This window comes from Orycteropus afer, unplaced genomic scaffold (genome assembly GCF_000298275.1).
Source record: "Orycteropus afer afer isolate SDZICR_OR568_19922 unplaced genomic scaffold, OryAfe1.0 scaffold00113, whole genome shotgun sequence".
Classification (NCBI taxonomy): Eukaryota; Metazoa; Chordata; class Mammalia; order Tubulidentata; family Orycteropodidae; genus Orycteropus; species Orycteropus afer.
Genome location: NW_006921700.1, coordinates 5129854 through 5145718, shown reverse-complemented (window position 1 = coordinate 5145718; position 15865 = coordinate 5129854). Strand labels below are relative to the sequence as shown.

The 15865-nt window shown below is 39.8% G+C and overlaps 1 protein-coding gene across 1 annotated transcript in view; it reads right to left on the bottom strand.

The window, feature by feature from the left end:
- Positions 1-1037: 1037 nt before the first annotated feature.
- SMAD2 (SMAD family member 2) overlaps positions 1038-15865 on the bottom strand; it is a 63849-nt gene continuing 49021 nt past the window's right edge. The window contains exons 6-10 of the mRNA XM_007943830.2: positions 15041-15094; positions 12906-13118; positions 9240-9377; positions 8913-9057; positions 1038-1161 (exon numbers count right to left, since the gene is read on the bottom strand). Coding sequence (XP_007942021.1) covers positions 1038-1161; positions 8913-9057; positions 9240-9377; positions 12906-13118; positions 15041-15094 — 674 coding nt within the window. The remainder of the gene's footprint in view (positions 1162-8912; positions 9058-9239; positions 9378-12905; positions 13119-15040; positions 15095-15865) is intronic.

The following is a 15865-nucleotide window of genomic DNA, read 5'->3' as shown; positions in this document are numbered from 1 at the left end:
CCTTCTAAAAAGGGTATTTAAATTTCTCAAAGGGCTCTCTGAAAAAAAGGGTTAGTGTACTGAAATAATTTGAGCACATCCCTGAAAGCATACTGCCAGCTGTGCATTTTGTAATAAGGTGTAAGGATGAGTCGATAGACTGCTGAGGTCTACACAAGTCAATTATCATCTGTTAAAATTTGATTGTAAGACAAGGAGGATGACTTCATATGAACTTCTACCGTACCCCAGAATTAGCCCGTGCCAGCAGTACCAGTGAGAGCATTACTGGCAAGGGATGGATGCCATGTTACGCTGTTTTGGTATCAGGAGTGGGAACAGAAATGAGGCTAGGGAAGATTTCTGATATGGTTTCCATGAGATCGAGCAGTAAACAAACCCAAGAAGGATGGATGTTTAAGCCCCACTGAACACATTAAGGTCAAGGATTTCAAAAGTTAATCCACTTTTCTTCCCCCACTAATTTATTTTTGGTAAAAGGCAGGAAATTTAACTTTTCTACAAGGAAAATCTGCTTCTAAATGATAATCTGAAAATCTTGATATATATTATATATTAAAAAAAGACACAAAAGTAACGGAGAAGTGAGAGTAACAGACCAGGTACTGTAACATTAGAAAGGCTTACCTAAAACAAGAAGCAGCACACACACTCCTAATTTATGCCAACTAAAAAATGTATAGAAACAGCACAATACTGTGATACTGGATCATGATACATTCCCTGTACACATAACTACTACTGTTATTAATAAACCTTTGGGACACTCCATTTTATGCCCAAGAAGACATCATTAAGTCTTTAAAATCTTCTTTTCCTCCTTTACGGTAGGGTACTTCTAGACACTAATTTTCCCATCTAATATTCGAATATAGGAAAGAGATTCCACAAGGTGCTTTAAACTGATGAGACCTCAAGTGCTGTTTTCTCTCTTGAATGTTTGGATAGTAAACAGTCCATGGGGACCACACACAAATACTATGACAGAAGAGTTGTTACATTAAGTCTTTTGATGGGACTTGACTGGTGATGACGCTTTATGACATGCTTGAGCAACGCACTGAAGGGGATCCCATCTGAGTTAATACTTTGTCCAACCACTGTAGAGGTCCGTTCAGGTGCAGTTCAATCCAGCAAGGGGTACTTGTTACCGTCTGCCTTCTGTTTAAAAGAATGTAAGAAAATAATTGTGAAATTAAAAGAACTTAGGGTTATGTCTAAGTGCATGAATTAAGAGAACTGAGGAAAACTAAGATGTCATGTATATTAGAACCTAAATTCACTTGAACAAGCGTTAAGTGTGCATATTTGATTATTATTTTGAAAACAATCCGATTCTCAAAGCAAAACAATGTACTTCCAGTCAGAAGAGATTTATAAAAACATCCTTTCCCTCTAAAGTTAAAATGTATTAGTTGTTATTGTTAGCTGCCATCAACTCGGCCCCCAACTCACAACGACCGCGTGCACAACACAACTGGATCGCTGTGACCCACAACGTTCTCACTGGTGGATTTTCGGGAAGTAGATCACTAGACCTTCCTTCCTAGTCTGTTTCAGTCTGGAAACTCCACTGAAACCTGGTCAGTGTTAGAGCAACACACAGCCTCCACACAGAGAGGTGCTGGCTGTGCTTGGGGTGCTCTGACTGGAAACTGAACCCGAGTCACCCACATGGAAGTGGAGGACTCTGCCACTGAACCAGTATTGCCCCAAATTTATCTGTAAGGTGACCTCATTATTTACTATACAAAATGGGACACTTTTCAGAAAGAATGCAGGCACTCTTAATAAGCAAGCCAGAACAAAAGATGTCAACCAGGACTGCCTCTGGCAAACAGGGACATATGGTCACCTTATTTTTATTATCAGTCAACCACAGTATAGTAGATACTCAAATATCAAACAAAGTCTAAATGAAACAGAAGTCCATGTTAAAAGTATAACAAAAACGAATTTTGACCCAAGCTCAATGCTTATCACAGAATGCCGAGCCCAACTGTCACCCAAAAAACTTACGGGTGATGACCCTGTCAGCAGACACCATTCAGTTCTTGAACAAAGTGGGATACTCTCTGGGAATCACTAATTATTCAATGACATCCTGTCACTTCCACATACTGATTTCAGTTGTCTTATTGGCCATATAGAATTAAACCTGTTTACTTCTTCAACATGACAGTTCTTCAAACATGAGAAAGTCAATGTCATTATTAACTCTTCATTTGTAAGCAACAGATGCCCAATATTTTTAAGTTTTAAAACTGTTTCAAAGGATGTGGTTTTTCAAAAAACAGGCATATGATCTGAACATTTACCTGAGGTAGATACACTCCTGGGAGAGATCAGTCAGGGGAGAAAAAAGGGCTGTGCATGCAAACGGAGACAGCTCGGGGGGCAGGAGTGCATGGGAGGGAAGGACACAGGGAAGAGGTAACCATGGTGAGGAAGTGGGAAGGGAGCTGCTGCATTATGGGAAATTGCAGTCAATGCCATGAGACAAAGTGTATGTGAGCTGCTGTATGGAAAGTGAATTTGCTCTGTAAACTTACACCCAAATCCCAATAATAATAAAAAAAAAGATGTGGTTTTCTGCAGCGGATGGTGATGGTGCCCCTCTTAACACACTTCGGCTTTATCTGTGTACTCTAGGCAACTTCCAACTGCAGGGATCTGAATTTCTGGGCCTGAGATCTTCAGTGCTCTGTCCACATGCATAGCAAGCTGGATGTGCCAGAGAATTAACATCTCAAGAGCAGCCCTCAATCAATGACCTTGGAACTGGCATTACCCAGCTCACTCTTCTCCTGTGTGGGATAATTCTGTATGTTCTGCAGTATTTGCCAAAGTTTCCCTAAGGGAGTAAGCTCCCAGGGCCATCCACCATGGTGGACAGCTTAATAACACTACTGGCTGCCTTTCCTGCCTCACTTCCCCACTTCTCTTTCCTGAGCAGTGTTTCCAAAATCTCCCACACCAACTACCAGCACTTCAACCTTTGTCTCATGTCTGTTTCTAGGAAAACAGGACATACTGAAATATGATTACTCCTAAAACATGATATATGGAACACAATGTAACAGTCCTAAAGGAAGTATGACCTGTATAAATTCATATCTTATTTCAACTTAGGCACAGTGACTAAGGCACTTGACTGCTAACCAGAAGGCTGGCGGTTCAAACCCACCTTGGAAGGAAGGAAACACTCCTTGGAAGGAAGGTTGGGCAATCTACTTCCGTAGTGATACTGCCTCGGCAACCCAAGGAGGGGATGCTATGAGTCGGGTCCAACTCGACAACACGTAACAACAACAACATGCAGCTGAAAATGATACTAGCACACTTCATATGTCGATTCATATTATCCCTGAGGTACAGACAAGACTAACCTTTCTCATCTCCCTTCGGTTCTCTCAGCCACTCTGGTCGTCACATAAAAATTCTCCTGCTTCTGTCTTTTCCTTAGACCATGCCTTCTTCAGTAATCATACCAAGATCTTTTTTAATTCTGACTTTAATTCTGGATTCTGGGTATTTCCCAATCAGATCACTATTCCTGGATTAGTTCAACAATCAGGATAATTCCTAATTCAGGTCACTATAGAAAAGGAGGTTGTTCCTACTCTTATTTGGGCAAAGATTTGTACCCGAGGGATGATCCACCTCCACCTTGTTGACTCACTCAGGTACTGGTTCACTTAGATGTACTTCTCAACTAAATGAGAGTTCTTCACACATCTCCCTTTCCTGTTTACCATGATACATTTCCTGCTTTTTATGCTGATACTCAAACTGGCATTAAGGCAACTAAAAAACAGTTTTAGAAAGCTAACCATTAGGTCTATTTTCTCAGCTCCAGTGCCACTAAGGATAGAATATTTATGTAGCTACCCACAGTTCACAGATATATGGGTATCTGATGTTATTTTGATTTACAAACATTCAAAAAAATAATTACCCAAAGTCAGATAAACTTGACTCCAAACACTCATAAAAAACATACTGTACACATTACTGTTTCTCATGATTACAGATTTCTCTCTGAGCTAAAGAATGGTAGAGTCCACACTGAATGAACCAGAGTACCTCCTCCACCAATTAAAACTGGTCTTAAGAACAAAGTAGGAGGTCTCACACTGCCAGATCTCAAAACCTACTATACAGCCACAGTAGTCAAAACTGCCTGGTATTGGTATAATGACAGGCACATAGACCAATGGAATAGAATTGAGAACCCAGAAATAGATCCACTGACCCATGATCAGCTGATCTTTGACAAAGGGCATTGAAATCCATTAGATGGGGAAGAGAATGTTTGTTTAATAAATGGTGCTGGCAAAACTGGAGATCCATTTGCAGAAAAATGAAACAAGACCTGCACCTCACACCATACACAAAAACTAACTGCTGATGGATTGAAGACTTAAATGTGAAACTTAAAACTATACAGTTCCTCAAGGAAAAACTAGGGGCAAATTTAGAGGCCCTAATACATGGCATAAATAGACTATCAAGTAAAACCCAAAATGTACAAACAGCAGAAGAGAAACTAGATGAATGGGACCTTCCAAAAATTAAATTTTTATGTGCTTCCAAAGACTTCTGCAAAAGAGTCAAAAGAAAACCTACAAATCGGGAAAAAAATATTTGGCAATAACATATCTGACAAGGGACATATCTCTAGAATTTATGGAAAACTCCAACACCTCGATAACAACAAAAAAAATAATCCAATTAAAAAATGGGCAGAAGACATGAATAGACACTTCTACAAGGAGGATATTCAGGCAGCCAACAAACATGAAAAAATGCTCAAGATCATTAGCCATTAGAGAGATGCAAATCAAAACAACAATGAGATACCATCTTGCTCCAGCACTAGTAGCAAAGTTCAACAAGACACAAAATAACAAATGCTGGTGAGGATGTGGAGAGATTGGGACTCTCATACACTGCTGGTGGGACTGTAAAATGGTACAACCACTGTGGAAAGCAGTATGGCAACTCCTTAAAAAGTTGAAAATAGAAATAACATATGACCCAGCCATTCCATTACTAGCTATATATCCTAAAGTGATAGCCAGAACAAGAACACACATGCACACCCATGTTCACCGCAGCACTATTTACAATAGCCAAAAGATGGAAACAACTTAGGTGCCCATCAACTGAGGAATGGATAACCCAACTTTGGTACATACACACAATGGAATACTATGCAACCCTAAAGAATAACCTAGAATCTGCAGACCACCACATAACTTGGATGAACTTGGAGGACATTGTGCTGAGTGAAATAAGTCAATCACATAAGGACAAATATTGTATTAGTTCGTTATTGTAAAAATCAAGGAAAGGTTTATCTATGGAAGGAAATTTGCTTTGCTGGTTACCAGGGGTGGGAGGGAAGAGGAGGGAACACTGTTAGATAGGTAGAGGTAAGTATTGATATGGGTGAAGAGAAGGGCAATGTCCAAATGTGAGTGATCAACATGGTGGCACTGAGGAAGAGGAAGACATAGAGGTACATGGGAGGTACAGACAACAAAGATGAACCTTTTTACACATACAGTACTACATTGTCAGTGAAAGCAAACATGGGTATATGGGTGGATAGATGGGTGGACAGGATGAACTATTAGGTATGTCTGTGAAGTGGGGAGTGTACCCAAGATCATGTATAGGGTTGGCAGACAATGGTCCTATAAGTTTATGTGAATGATCAGAATTTCCAGGTGTATAGTAGAACTGACAAGGGACAAGGTTGTAGTCACTGCTTGGTCACAGCCAGCTACCTAGAGGGACCGAGGAGTTGAACCTGTGGGCTTGGGACCATAGTCACAGGGGACATCAAGCTCAACTGCCATAACACGCTACACAAAACATTATTCTAACTCCTACTTTGGCGAGGAGTGACTGGGATCTTAAAAGCCTGCAAGCAGCCATCTAGATGCAACGATGGGTCTTTCCTATCCAGAGCAAAGAAGAATGAAGAAAACCAAAGATTCATGGAAACAATTAGTCCTAGTGACTGGTACACCATGAGATCTGCAGCCTATACGACCATGAGACCAGAAGAACTAGATGGTGCCCAGCTACCAATGTCAACCAGTCGGACGGGGATCTATTTGCGGATAGAGAGGGAGAACAATGTGGAACAAAATTCAAAAGCATGTGGGGAAAAAAAAGGGGGACCAGGTTTGCTGGTCTGATAGCCTGGTGAAACCACTGAGACTATCTATGGCCCCTAACTGTCCTTCAGATCTAGAATTAAACTCACACCTGTGGCTTCCAGCCAAGCAAAAGACAGACATAGGAGGTGAACATTTACCTGAGGTAAATACACTCCTTGAAGAGAACAATCATGGGAGAAAGAAGGGCTGTTTATGCACAGGGAGACACCTCAGGGGGCAGGGGTGCATGGAGGGATGGACACAGGGAAGAGGTGACTGTCAGGAGGAAGTGGGAGGGGAGCTGTTGCATTGTGGTGAATTATGGTCAATGTCATGAGACAAAATGTATGAGAACTGCTGTATGGAAAGTCAATTTGCTCTGTAAATTTTCACCCAAATCACAAAAAAACCCAAAAAAAAAAACCAAAAAACAAAACCTGGGCTTAGCAGAAGATCTACAGATATACATAGTGTTCTTGCTGTCCTATGTAGTTCATTTTCAACTCCACTAAATTCTACCAAATTTGCTAACAGTCTCTAATCTTTTACAACCTGTGATATGCAGATGACACAACCTTGCTTGCTGAAAGAGAAGACTTGAAACACTTACTGATGAAGATCAAAGACTACAGCCTTCAGAACAGATTACATCTTAATATAAAGAAAACAAAAATCCTCACAACTGGAGCAATGAACAGCATCATGATAAATGGAGAAAAGATTGATGTTTGTCAAATATTTCATTTTAGGTGGATCCACAACCAACACCCATGAAAGCAGCAGTCAAGAAATAAAATGGCTTACTGTGATGGGCAAATCCACTGCAAAAGACCTCTTTAAAGTGTTAAAGAGCAAGGAGATCACTCTGAAGACAAGAGGTAGTCTGACCCAAACCACTGTCTTTTCAATGACCTCATATGCATGTGAGAGCTGGACAACAAATAAGGAAGACCACAGAAGACCTCATGCATTTGAATCATGGTACTGGTGTAGGGTACGAGTACATACCACAGAAGACCAGAAGAACAAACAAATCTGTATTGAAATACAGCCAGAATGCTCCCTAGAAGAATGGCCAGATTTCGTCTCTCACATGTTGGTCACGTTATCAGGAGAGACCAGTCCCTAAAGAGAGCTATCCAGCTTGGCAAGGTCGAGGGTCAGCAGAGAAGGGAAGACCCTCAAGGAGATGCACTGACATAGTGGCTGTAACCATGGGCTTCAGCACAGCAACAATGGTGAGGATGGCACAGGACCAGGCTGCATTTCTGTTCCATTGTACACAGGGTCACTGTGAGTCTAAACTGACTTGATGGCACCTAACCGCAGCAGCAGCAATAACCTTTTAAAGAGGAAAAAAAAAAAAAAAAAAAGAGCTGACCTAAAATTCAACATTAGATAGTATCATCTGAACCTAATTTTAATATCAACGCAAGTTGAGAGGACAAAAAGGCATTCAGCAGTCATTAAAGTTAATAAATCTCAAAAGGGAAGTGATTACAAGAGAGCTACTGCAAGATCAAAATAAACTATCCTACCCATATATCTTGGACAAACAGAGCCAAGTCTTCTTTGTTGGGATCAGGTATGTAAAACACATTTTTATAAAAGTATTCAACCTACGGAACTCATATCTCACCATCTCAAAAGTCATACACCTCACCAAACTTGTTTAAGGTAGGGAATCAAATCCAAACCAAATGAACTGAATTCTGAAGAAGGGTCCAAAGTGTTGGAAGACTAGACTATTACATGAATATTTTCTCAAACAGACATCCCAAGTATTAACAATATGAGTTGGAGAAAGTATTTTACTTATAGCTCTATTCTTCCATAAAAGTGAAGCAGCCTTCCCTTGCTTTAATGAGGAGTCCAATCTGTTGTCTAATTTAGAAATAGCCTGGTCTATCTTACACACTTGATACCAAATTTGCTGCTGGAATAAAACTCAATCAGGTAATTGTTACTATAATCTTTAGAAAAGAGGTTAAGAGTCAAGAAAATGTGCTTTCCACCCTGGAAAACACATTCCACTTACAGGGTGACCTCGGGCAAATTAGGAAACTTTTCAAAGACTTTTTGTCAATAGGTATTAGTTTGGACCTTTTTTTTTTTTTTACCCACAAAGATTGCACTTTCATATCTCAAGCTTATGAAGAAAGGGTAACAATGGTAATTCACACTCCTGCTGAAAGGCATGCTATACAGCATTTAAAACAACACAGTTGTGCAGCACACAGTACATAGCCCTTTGGTTCCTCAATAAAATTCTACGTCTTAATCTGATGTTCGACTAGTCTCAATTTCTTTGTCCAGCCTTATTCTTCTCTACCTCCTACATGTTGGCAATGAACTGGCAGGACTGTCTTTTCTAAACTTCCACATCTATGTCTACTGCAATCCTATCCATCTTTTAGAACCTAGGTCATATGTGCCACCTCTACCAAGAGGCTTTACCTGAGCCCCAAATTAAAGCACCTTTCATGTGAACTGACAAAACCCTTCAAATATATCCTTTTAAGGTATTTAATACTCTGCATATAAAAGCATGCATCTGTAAATGTTTTAATTATATCGCCTGTAACATTGGCACAATATTGTGCAAAGCTCAAACAGTTTTCAATCTAAAGTCCCCCAATTTTCTTTCATTATTTTACATATGGATCTACAGAGTCAATGACATTAATGAAAGCACATGCAAGTCCACCCCAGAAGACCCCAAAGTCAAGTATTTCTTACCGGTACTCTGCTCCCCATCCTTTCACAAAGCTCATTCGGATGGTGCACATTCTAGTTAACTGGTACACGGCTTCAAAACCCTGATTGACAGACTGAGCCAGAAGAGCAGCAAACTCCTGGTTGTTGAAGATCTTGAGATTACAGCCTATGATTTAAAAAGGTACAAGAAACTGTAAAAAGAGTGTCCTAATGACAAAACAATTTTTAAAAGACTACAGATACTAGAATAAGAGCATGCAAATCATCTCCTGATTCCTAAAATTATCAGCACATAGAAAACCGAAGCAAGCTGACGTGACAAGTTTATTCACATTGTTGGATCCATACCTGGTGGAATCTTACACACTGTTGCAGGGTGCCAGCCATATCTCTGATTACAATTGGGGCTCTGCACAAAGATCGCACTATCGCTTAGGCACTCGGCAAAAACTTCCCCACCTATGTAATACAACCGCACTCCTCTTCCTAAAACAAAACACATAGGGGATTAGTTTGTTTGTTTAATGTACACTGTTTCAGTGTGACTCTGGAAGCGTCTTCAGGGTGACTACGAAAACGGCATGAGGCATTTCCATGACCTCGTCCCACCTCTGCTTTTCTACATCTGATTCTGAAATATATCCCTGTATATTTTTCCAAGTATTTCTTAATAATGATTTTATTGATTTGTAAAAACAACAGATCCTTATCTAAAGTGTGTGAACAATGTAGAAAAGCACAAAGATAGTAAAATTTAAAAACATTCAAAATTCTTCCATCTAGAACTGTCATTTATATTACTTATAATTTTAGCCACCTGTCCGTATATTCATTTAGATTGAAGTAGGTACTAGATGGTCATATAAATTACGTATTATAAGTAAAAGAAAGTGAGTTGATTTTAAAGAAATTAACTAAAGTTCAGATAAATGTGTCATACAATAAACAGTACTTCCTTAAAGATACAGCTAAGGCGAAGAAAGAGACAATAAAACATCAAGAGGTTAGAATCATCTGCCTTTTTAAAAAGCATATTATGGGGGCAAACAAATCCCTATATTAGATAAGAAAAAAACACACTGGGACACTGTAGAATACTTCTTTCAGACAGATCAAGTACATTAAAAATAAAGGGAGAGAGAAGAATTTTAAGAAACCAGCTGTGATAGGTAGAATTCAAAGACGACCTGTGAGGACCCTGCCCCCTGGAACCCACAACAGCTCTTTTGCTATCAACCAAACACTGCTGGCTAAGGGATTTTGCAGATGTAATCAAAGTCCCAAATCAGCTGACATTAGGGAAGGGTGATTATCTTCAAAGAGTGGGACTTAATCAGGTAAGCCCTTCAAACAGACCAGGCAGTTCCTTGTGAAAGTGATTCAAAGTGTGAGTGAAAAGACTCAACTACAGAGAGCTTGTCTGCTGCTAGCTTTGAAAATGGCTTTCAAGATGTGACCTTGAAGAGCCAACAGCAGGCTCTGGCTGACAGCCAGCAGGCAAGTGAGGACTTTAGTGCTACCACCTCAAGACAGTGAATTCTGCCACAACCACATGAGCCTGGAGGAGACTTCGAGCTCCAGACCAGATGTGGTCCAGCTGACACTTTAATTTCAGCCTTGTGAGACACTAAGGAGAAAACCCAGGTAACCTGTGCCTGGACTCCTGACCCCCAGAGACCATGACGTAATAAATCTGTGTTGTTTTGACCTACTATGTTTGTGATACTTTGTTATACAATGAAAGAAAACTAATAAAGCAACTGCCAAGCAGGCAGGCAGACTGCATCTTCTGACCTCCTCTAAACCCCCAAGAGGAAAACAGAATCACCATCAGTAGCCCAAGGCCTATTCCTGTGAGGCCAGACATGCTGCCTCCCTCCAGCCCTTTCACCAACTGTTCCTCCTGCAGCACCCACCACCTCTCTGCTAGGTTTGATAACTTCCTGCAATGGCCACACAGAACTCACGGATTATGGGGTTTATTAAAAGCACCAGACTACAATTCAAGTTCAGAAATGCACTCAGTCTCTTGCAGCCAGCCGTCTCACTCAGCAGCTGACAGTCTCAGGAGCACATCACTCTCTCAGTAATGTGTGTCTCTTGTCTCTCTCTCTCTCTCAGTAGTACATGTCACTCGCTTCTCTGTCTCAGCAAGTGCATGTCTCTCAGCAGCACGTTTCTCTCAGCAGCACTTCTTTCTCAGCCAGCAGTCAGAGAGACTCCTTCTGCCTCTAGGAGGGCTCCTTTTGAGCCTGACACAGTGGCCCAAACCAACCAATCTCAACATCAGAATTCTGTACACCTGAGAGGGTGAGAACGTCCCAGAAGACTGCTTTGTGCCACTTGCAACAGAAATACCCCAGGTGGAAAACTTTAACAATCAGGAGCTACTCAGTTGCTCATGGCAAATTCCACCATGGAGTTTACAAAGGTTTATGGCTAGAAAAGCCATACCAGGTAATTTACTACACCATAACAACTAATAAGCCAGATATAATAGACAGATGAAGAATCTGATACCCTGATCTCTTAAGACTATGGAAGATTTACAATCAATCATGTACTCAGGCATCTAAACATCATTCAGTTAGAAGAGTAGGGATTTTACTTTTTCAGTTAGAAGAGTAGAGTAGAGTAGGCTACATTCTTTGATCAGAACTATCCAGTAAACGAGAAATCATAAGTAAAAGGCTGATCGAACAACCACAGCAATCAAAAGTTTTACTGTGAGAAATAAATAGGGCAGAGAAAATCTTCTGTTAAACAAAATGTTATACAAAACTCTAAGAAGGGTAGATATTCAGATACCTCCCTTCACCTATAATGACTCCTGGGTACTTTCACAAGATTGTCCAAAATTTATACATGAGACAAGATTTGAGAAATTCCATATGCAACTGAGTCACCTGACCCATTCATGGCCATTTTGCAGTATTCTAAACACTCCTTAATAATCAGCATCATTTCTCACGTGAACTAGTAGCTAATCAAAGGGGAATGAAAGCAAACTACTGTTATAAAATTACTGAGAATCCCAAAGAAACTTTAAGTGGATGTTATCTATGGATATCTATCATATTAGATATTAAAAAATTATTCCATTTTAAATCAAAATAACAAGTATTACATGTTAATATAAATAACATGCTTAGGAAAACTAACTGTATTTTAGACCAAAAATACCGTGAGAAGAATGACAATGTTTCATATATTTTGAAAATCTCTTCAATGTATGTTTGGCTTAACCAAAAGGAGCTATAGTCTCCTATCAGCTTGTATGTTAAATCTCTTGCAAAATCGTATGTCATGTAGCCTCTAGAGAGCTTCATTTTCTACGAGAGTAAAAAAGGCAACTATCTTAACTTGGTATCATTGTGAAAATCGTCTTGACCTCCTGAACCCCCTGAAAGGACTTTTGGGGCTCCGGGGGACCCCAACCACATTCTGAGATCCTCTGGATTATATTTTGAATGATATTAATGGTAACTGTTGTGTTAGATATCTTGCCTCGGATTAATGTTAGCAGATGTGATCTTGCATGTCAACAAACTGAAGGGGGGGGGGAACCAAGAGATGTGAACAAACTGAAAAAAATGCATGATTTATTAAAATTTCTACTCCAAAATCTGAATATGACAACTTTGCAACTGGTAAAAAGTCAACACATCAAAGTTATTTTACCATGTATTTACTGAAGGATTTCCCAGTATCATGGGTACCAAATAAAGGCAGGTCAAAGGTAAGAACTAAAGGATTGTTAAGTCACCAGGATCTATTCAAAGCAGTTAAACCCTGTGCACTTAAATGTATAAAGATACTATTTAAGCTGATAGAGAGAAGGTGGGATGTTTTGCACAAAATCTCTTTGATATGTAATACCACATAATGTCCACAGTTTAGGTGTATGGCACTGGTTTTAAAAATACAGAAAGAATGATCTGTAATAATGTCAAGAACAAAACCTGCAGCAGTGCAGAACAACTCATGACTCACAGAAGGGGAACAAAAACATACCTATGTGCCTTCTTGTCATTTCTACTGTAGCATTTCGGTTGACATTGGAGAGTAAACCTAAGCAGAACCTCTCGGAATTGGATGGGTCTGTAAAGCCGTCTACTGTGAGTGAGGGCTGTGAGGCATGGAAGGTCTCTCCAACCCTCTGGTTTAATTCATAATATGCTATTGAACACCAAAATGCAGGTTCTGAGTAAGTAACTGGCTGCAGATCTGAAAACAAAACACAGAAGCAAAATTTGCTGTGTAAACAAATCAAGCGAAAAACAGACAAAATATCATCACCTTTACATACTCTCTGCCAGCCTATAGTGACAATAGCACATGAACCTAACTGAGTATCTACATCATGGACCCCAGCATCCACAGATCATACCACATTTTTGACTTTTCAAATTTCCCCCCATCTCACTAAGTCATCCTTCTCCAAACATCTTTTCTAGATTTGATGTTGGATTACTTGTTCTACTAGTACTTTTAGTCTAGATCCTTTTTGGATATAAAACCACCAAAGGTAAGGTAAATGAGCTGACTACTTGCCTCACTCTGTACATTTCTAAATTGCATAATGAATCTATTTTTCCACAGGATAAAGTGGAATAAAGATGGAGCAAAGAATTTAGTTTAAAAGAAACTACTAAAAGCCACAAGAATAAAAATTCTGTATCATAATGAAAGGATACAAAATATGACACATTTTTGACATCTGTATACTTTAACATGAGATTCTCAGTTAGTTACCTCAGTTACAAAAATAGAAAGCCCACACATACAAAAGAACCAGAAAATAAAAAAACACAGACAGCTTGCAGGTAGAAACAGAAAACAGAATGAAGAGTTTACATACAACAGGGGAAAACATGGATATAATTTCTGTAATTATTGACTAAATTGCATTTAAGGAATATCAAAAAAGAAAAAAATCGACCATTTTGTAAAATAAATTCCAAAAATGGTGAAACAGTGAGTTAATATGAGGGCCGAGAATAAACGTGTTGTTGTTAGGTGTTGCTGAGTCAACTCTGACTCACAGCAACCCTATGTACAACAGAACGAAATGAGAGGAATGTATACATACACACATACAGGTATGTACACAGATGCATTCATTCACACTGACACAAGCATACTTACCATATGTTCTGGTTACCTACTGCTGCTCTGACAAGAATATACCACAAATAGGATGACCTTAATAGACAGGCGTTTATTCTCTTACAGTTTAGAGGCTTTAAAGTCCAAGTTCAAAGTGCCAGCCTCTACAGGCTGGGTGAAAGCCCCTCAACCTTGGGGTCCAACTCTGCCTCCTGCTCCCGGCCCACTGAAGCTAGAGGTGTTTCTTCACTCAGACAGCTGCTGGCTGCTGAGGCTGACAAGCCCAAGGTTGACAAGTAAAAAGGCACAGTCCTGATGTTACCAAACCACATGGCAGGCCATTAATTTAAGTCCATTGTAAGTCCCAAGGTTGGCAGAGCATGGCAGGCTGCTGAACAACGACAAGGCTACATGAGGGTCCAAGCGTGCCATGGGTAGAGACCATTCCCCAAGGCTTCTGCTTATATACAGGAAGCAGACCACATTCCCTAAGGCAGCTACTCAGCTGCTCACAGTAGATTCCACCATGGAGTTGATTACCAGTCTCATCATGGGGAATACTACATCCAGCTGCCCAGCCACTCAACCAGGCTCAGCCAAGTTGACACATAAACTGAACTACCACACCACATCACATAAATACACACTTCTGTGATGTGCCTGTACATGTACATACAGCTCAACACTTACACACATACCTCCTACATTAATAACTGCCATTACAAAAATGTATCCCAAGATGAATATACCCATACAAATATAGGTAAAAAATTGTCCATGAATAAAGAAGAATAGGATTTTCACGAATGAAAATACTACTAGCTTCTTACTCCCATACATGCCAGTAGAAAAGTTTCAGTAATACTGTCATCATCAATATCTTTCTGAAAAAGCATTAATTTAAACCATTTGAGTAATTATTTGATTACTCATTGAAATCCCTCTTATATATTAGAAAATAATCACCAGAAAGGGTATTTTATTAAGTGAAGGACACAGTAGGAAAAACAGTCAGAGTAAAGTGTTTGTGCGCAACTTACCCAGGCTATGATTAACGGGGGAAAGAGCAGTGGGAGACAGTTCCGCTGGAGATCCTGAAACAGAAGGATTCAATTTCACAATAGATTTTGAAGTATTTCCAGAATTTCTAACCAAATAATGAAACTGGTTGTATTTGGTTGTAATTGATTGTAATTAGTTAGCACGATGAATAAACAGATAATCTAAATCCTAAGAATTCCAAATAAACAGCTGCTTTATTTTAGTTTAATTTTCAAGGCTTCAATATATAAGAGGTGCAGAAGGGAATAAACAGCCCTGGCTTCTAGCCATCCAGTGCCCCTCCCCAAAGGCATCTACTGTTGCCAGTTTGTTGTGTACTTTTCCAGAAATATTCCATGAATCATACAAGAAACACGTTTCTGTTCTGTGCCCCTTTGTTATATAGAAAAGGCAACACGGTTCCGCAGTCTGCTTTTCCATCACTTACTCATCAGACTGTTTATTCTGGTATGTTTCTTGTTTATTTTACAACTGCCTATCATCACAGCATGGTGCATTATGACTCCAAACTATAAGATATCCAGGCTCCTTCTGATCTTCTGGTGTAAGAAAAAAGACAGTGCTGACTGACCTTGCAAATTTCACAAACTTTCAAGTACTCATGCAGGGTAAATTCCTAAAAGAAGATCTGCCAGGTTAAAGGGTTTGTGCATCTGCAACTCATGTTGTTGTTGTTAGGTGCCATCGAGTCGTTTCCGACTCATAGCGACCCCATGCACAGCAGAATGAAACACTGCCCGATCCAGCGCCGGCTCCATGATCCCTGCTATACTTGAGCCCATCATCGCAGCCACCGTTTCAAT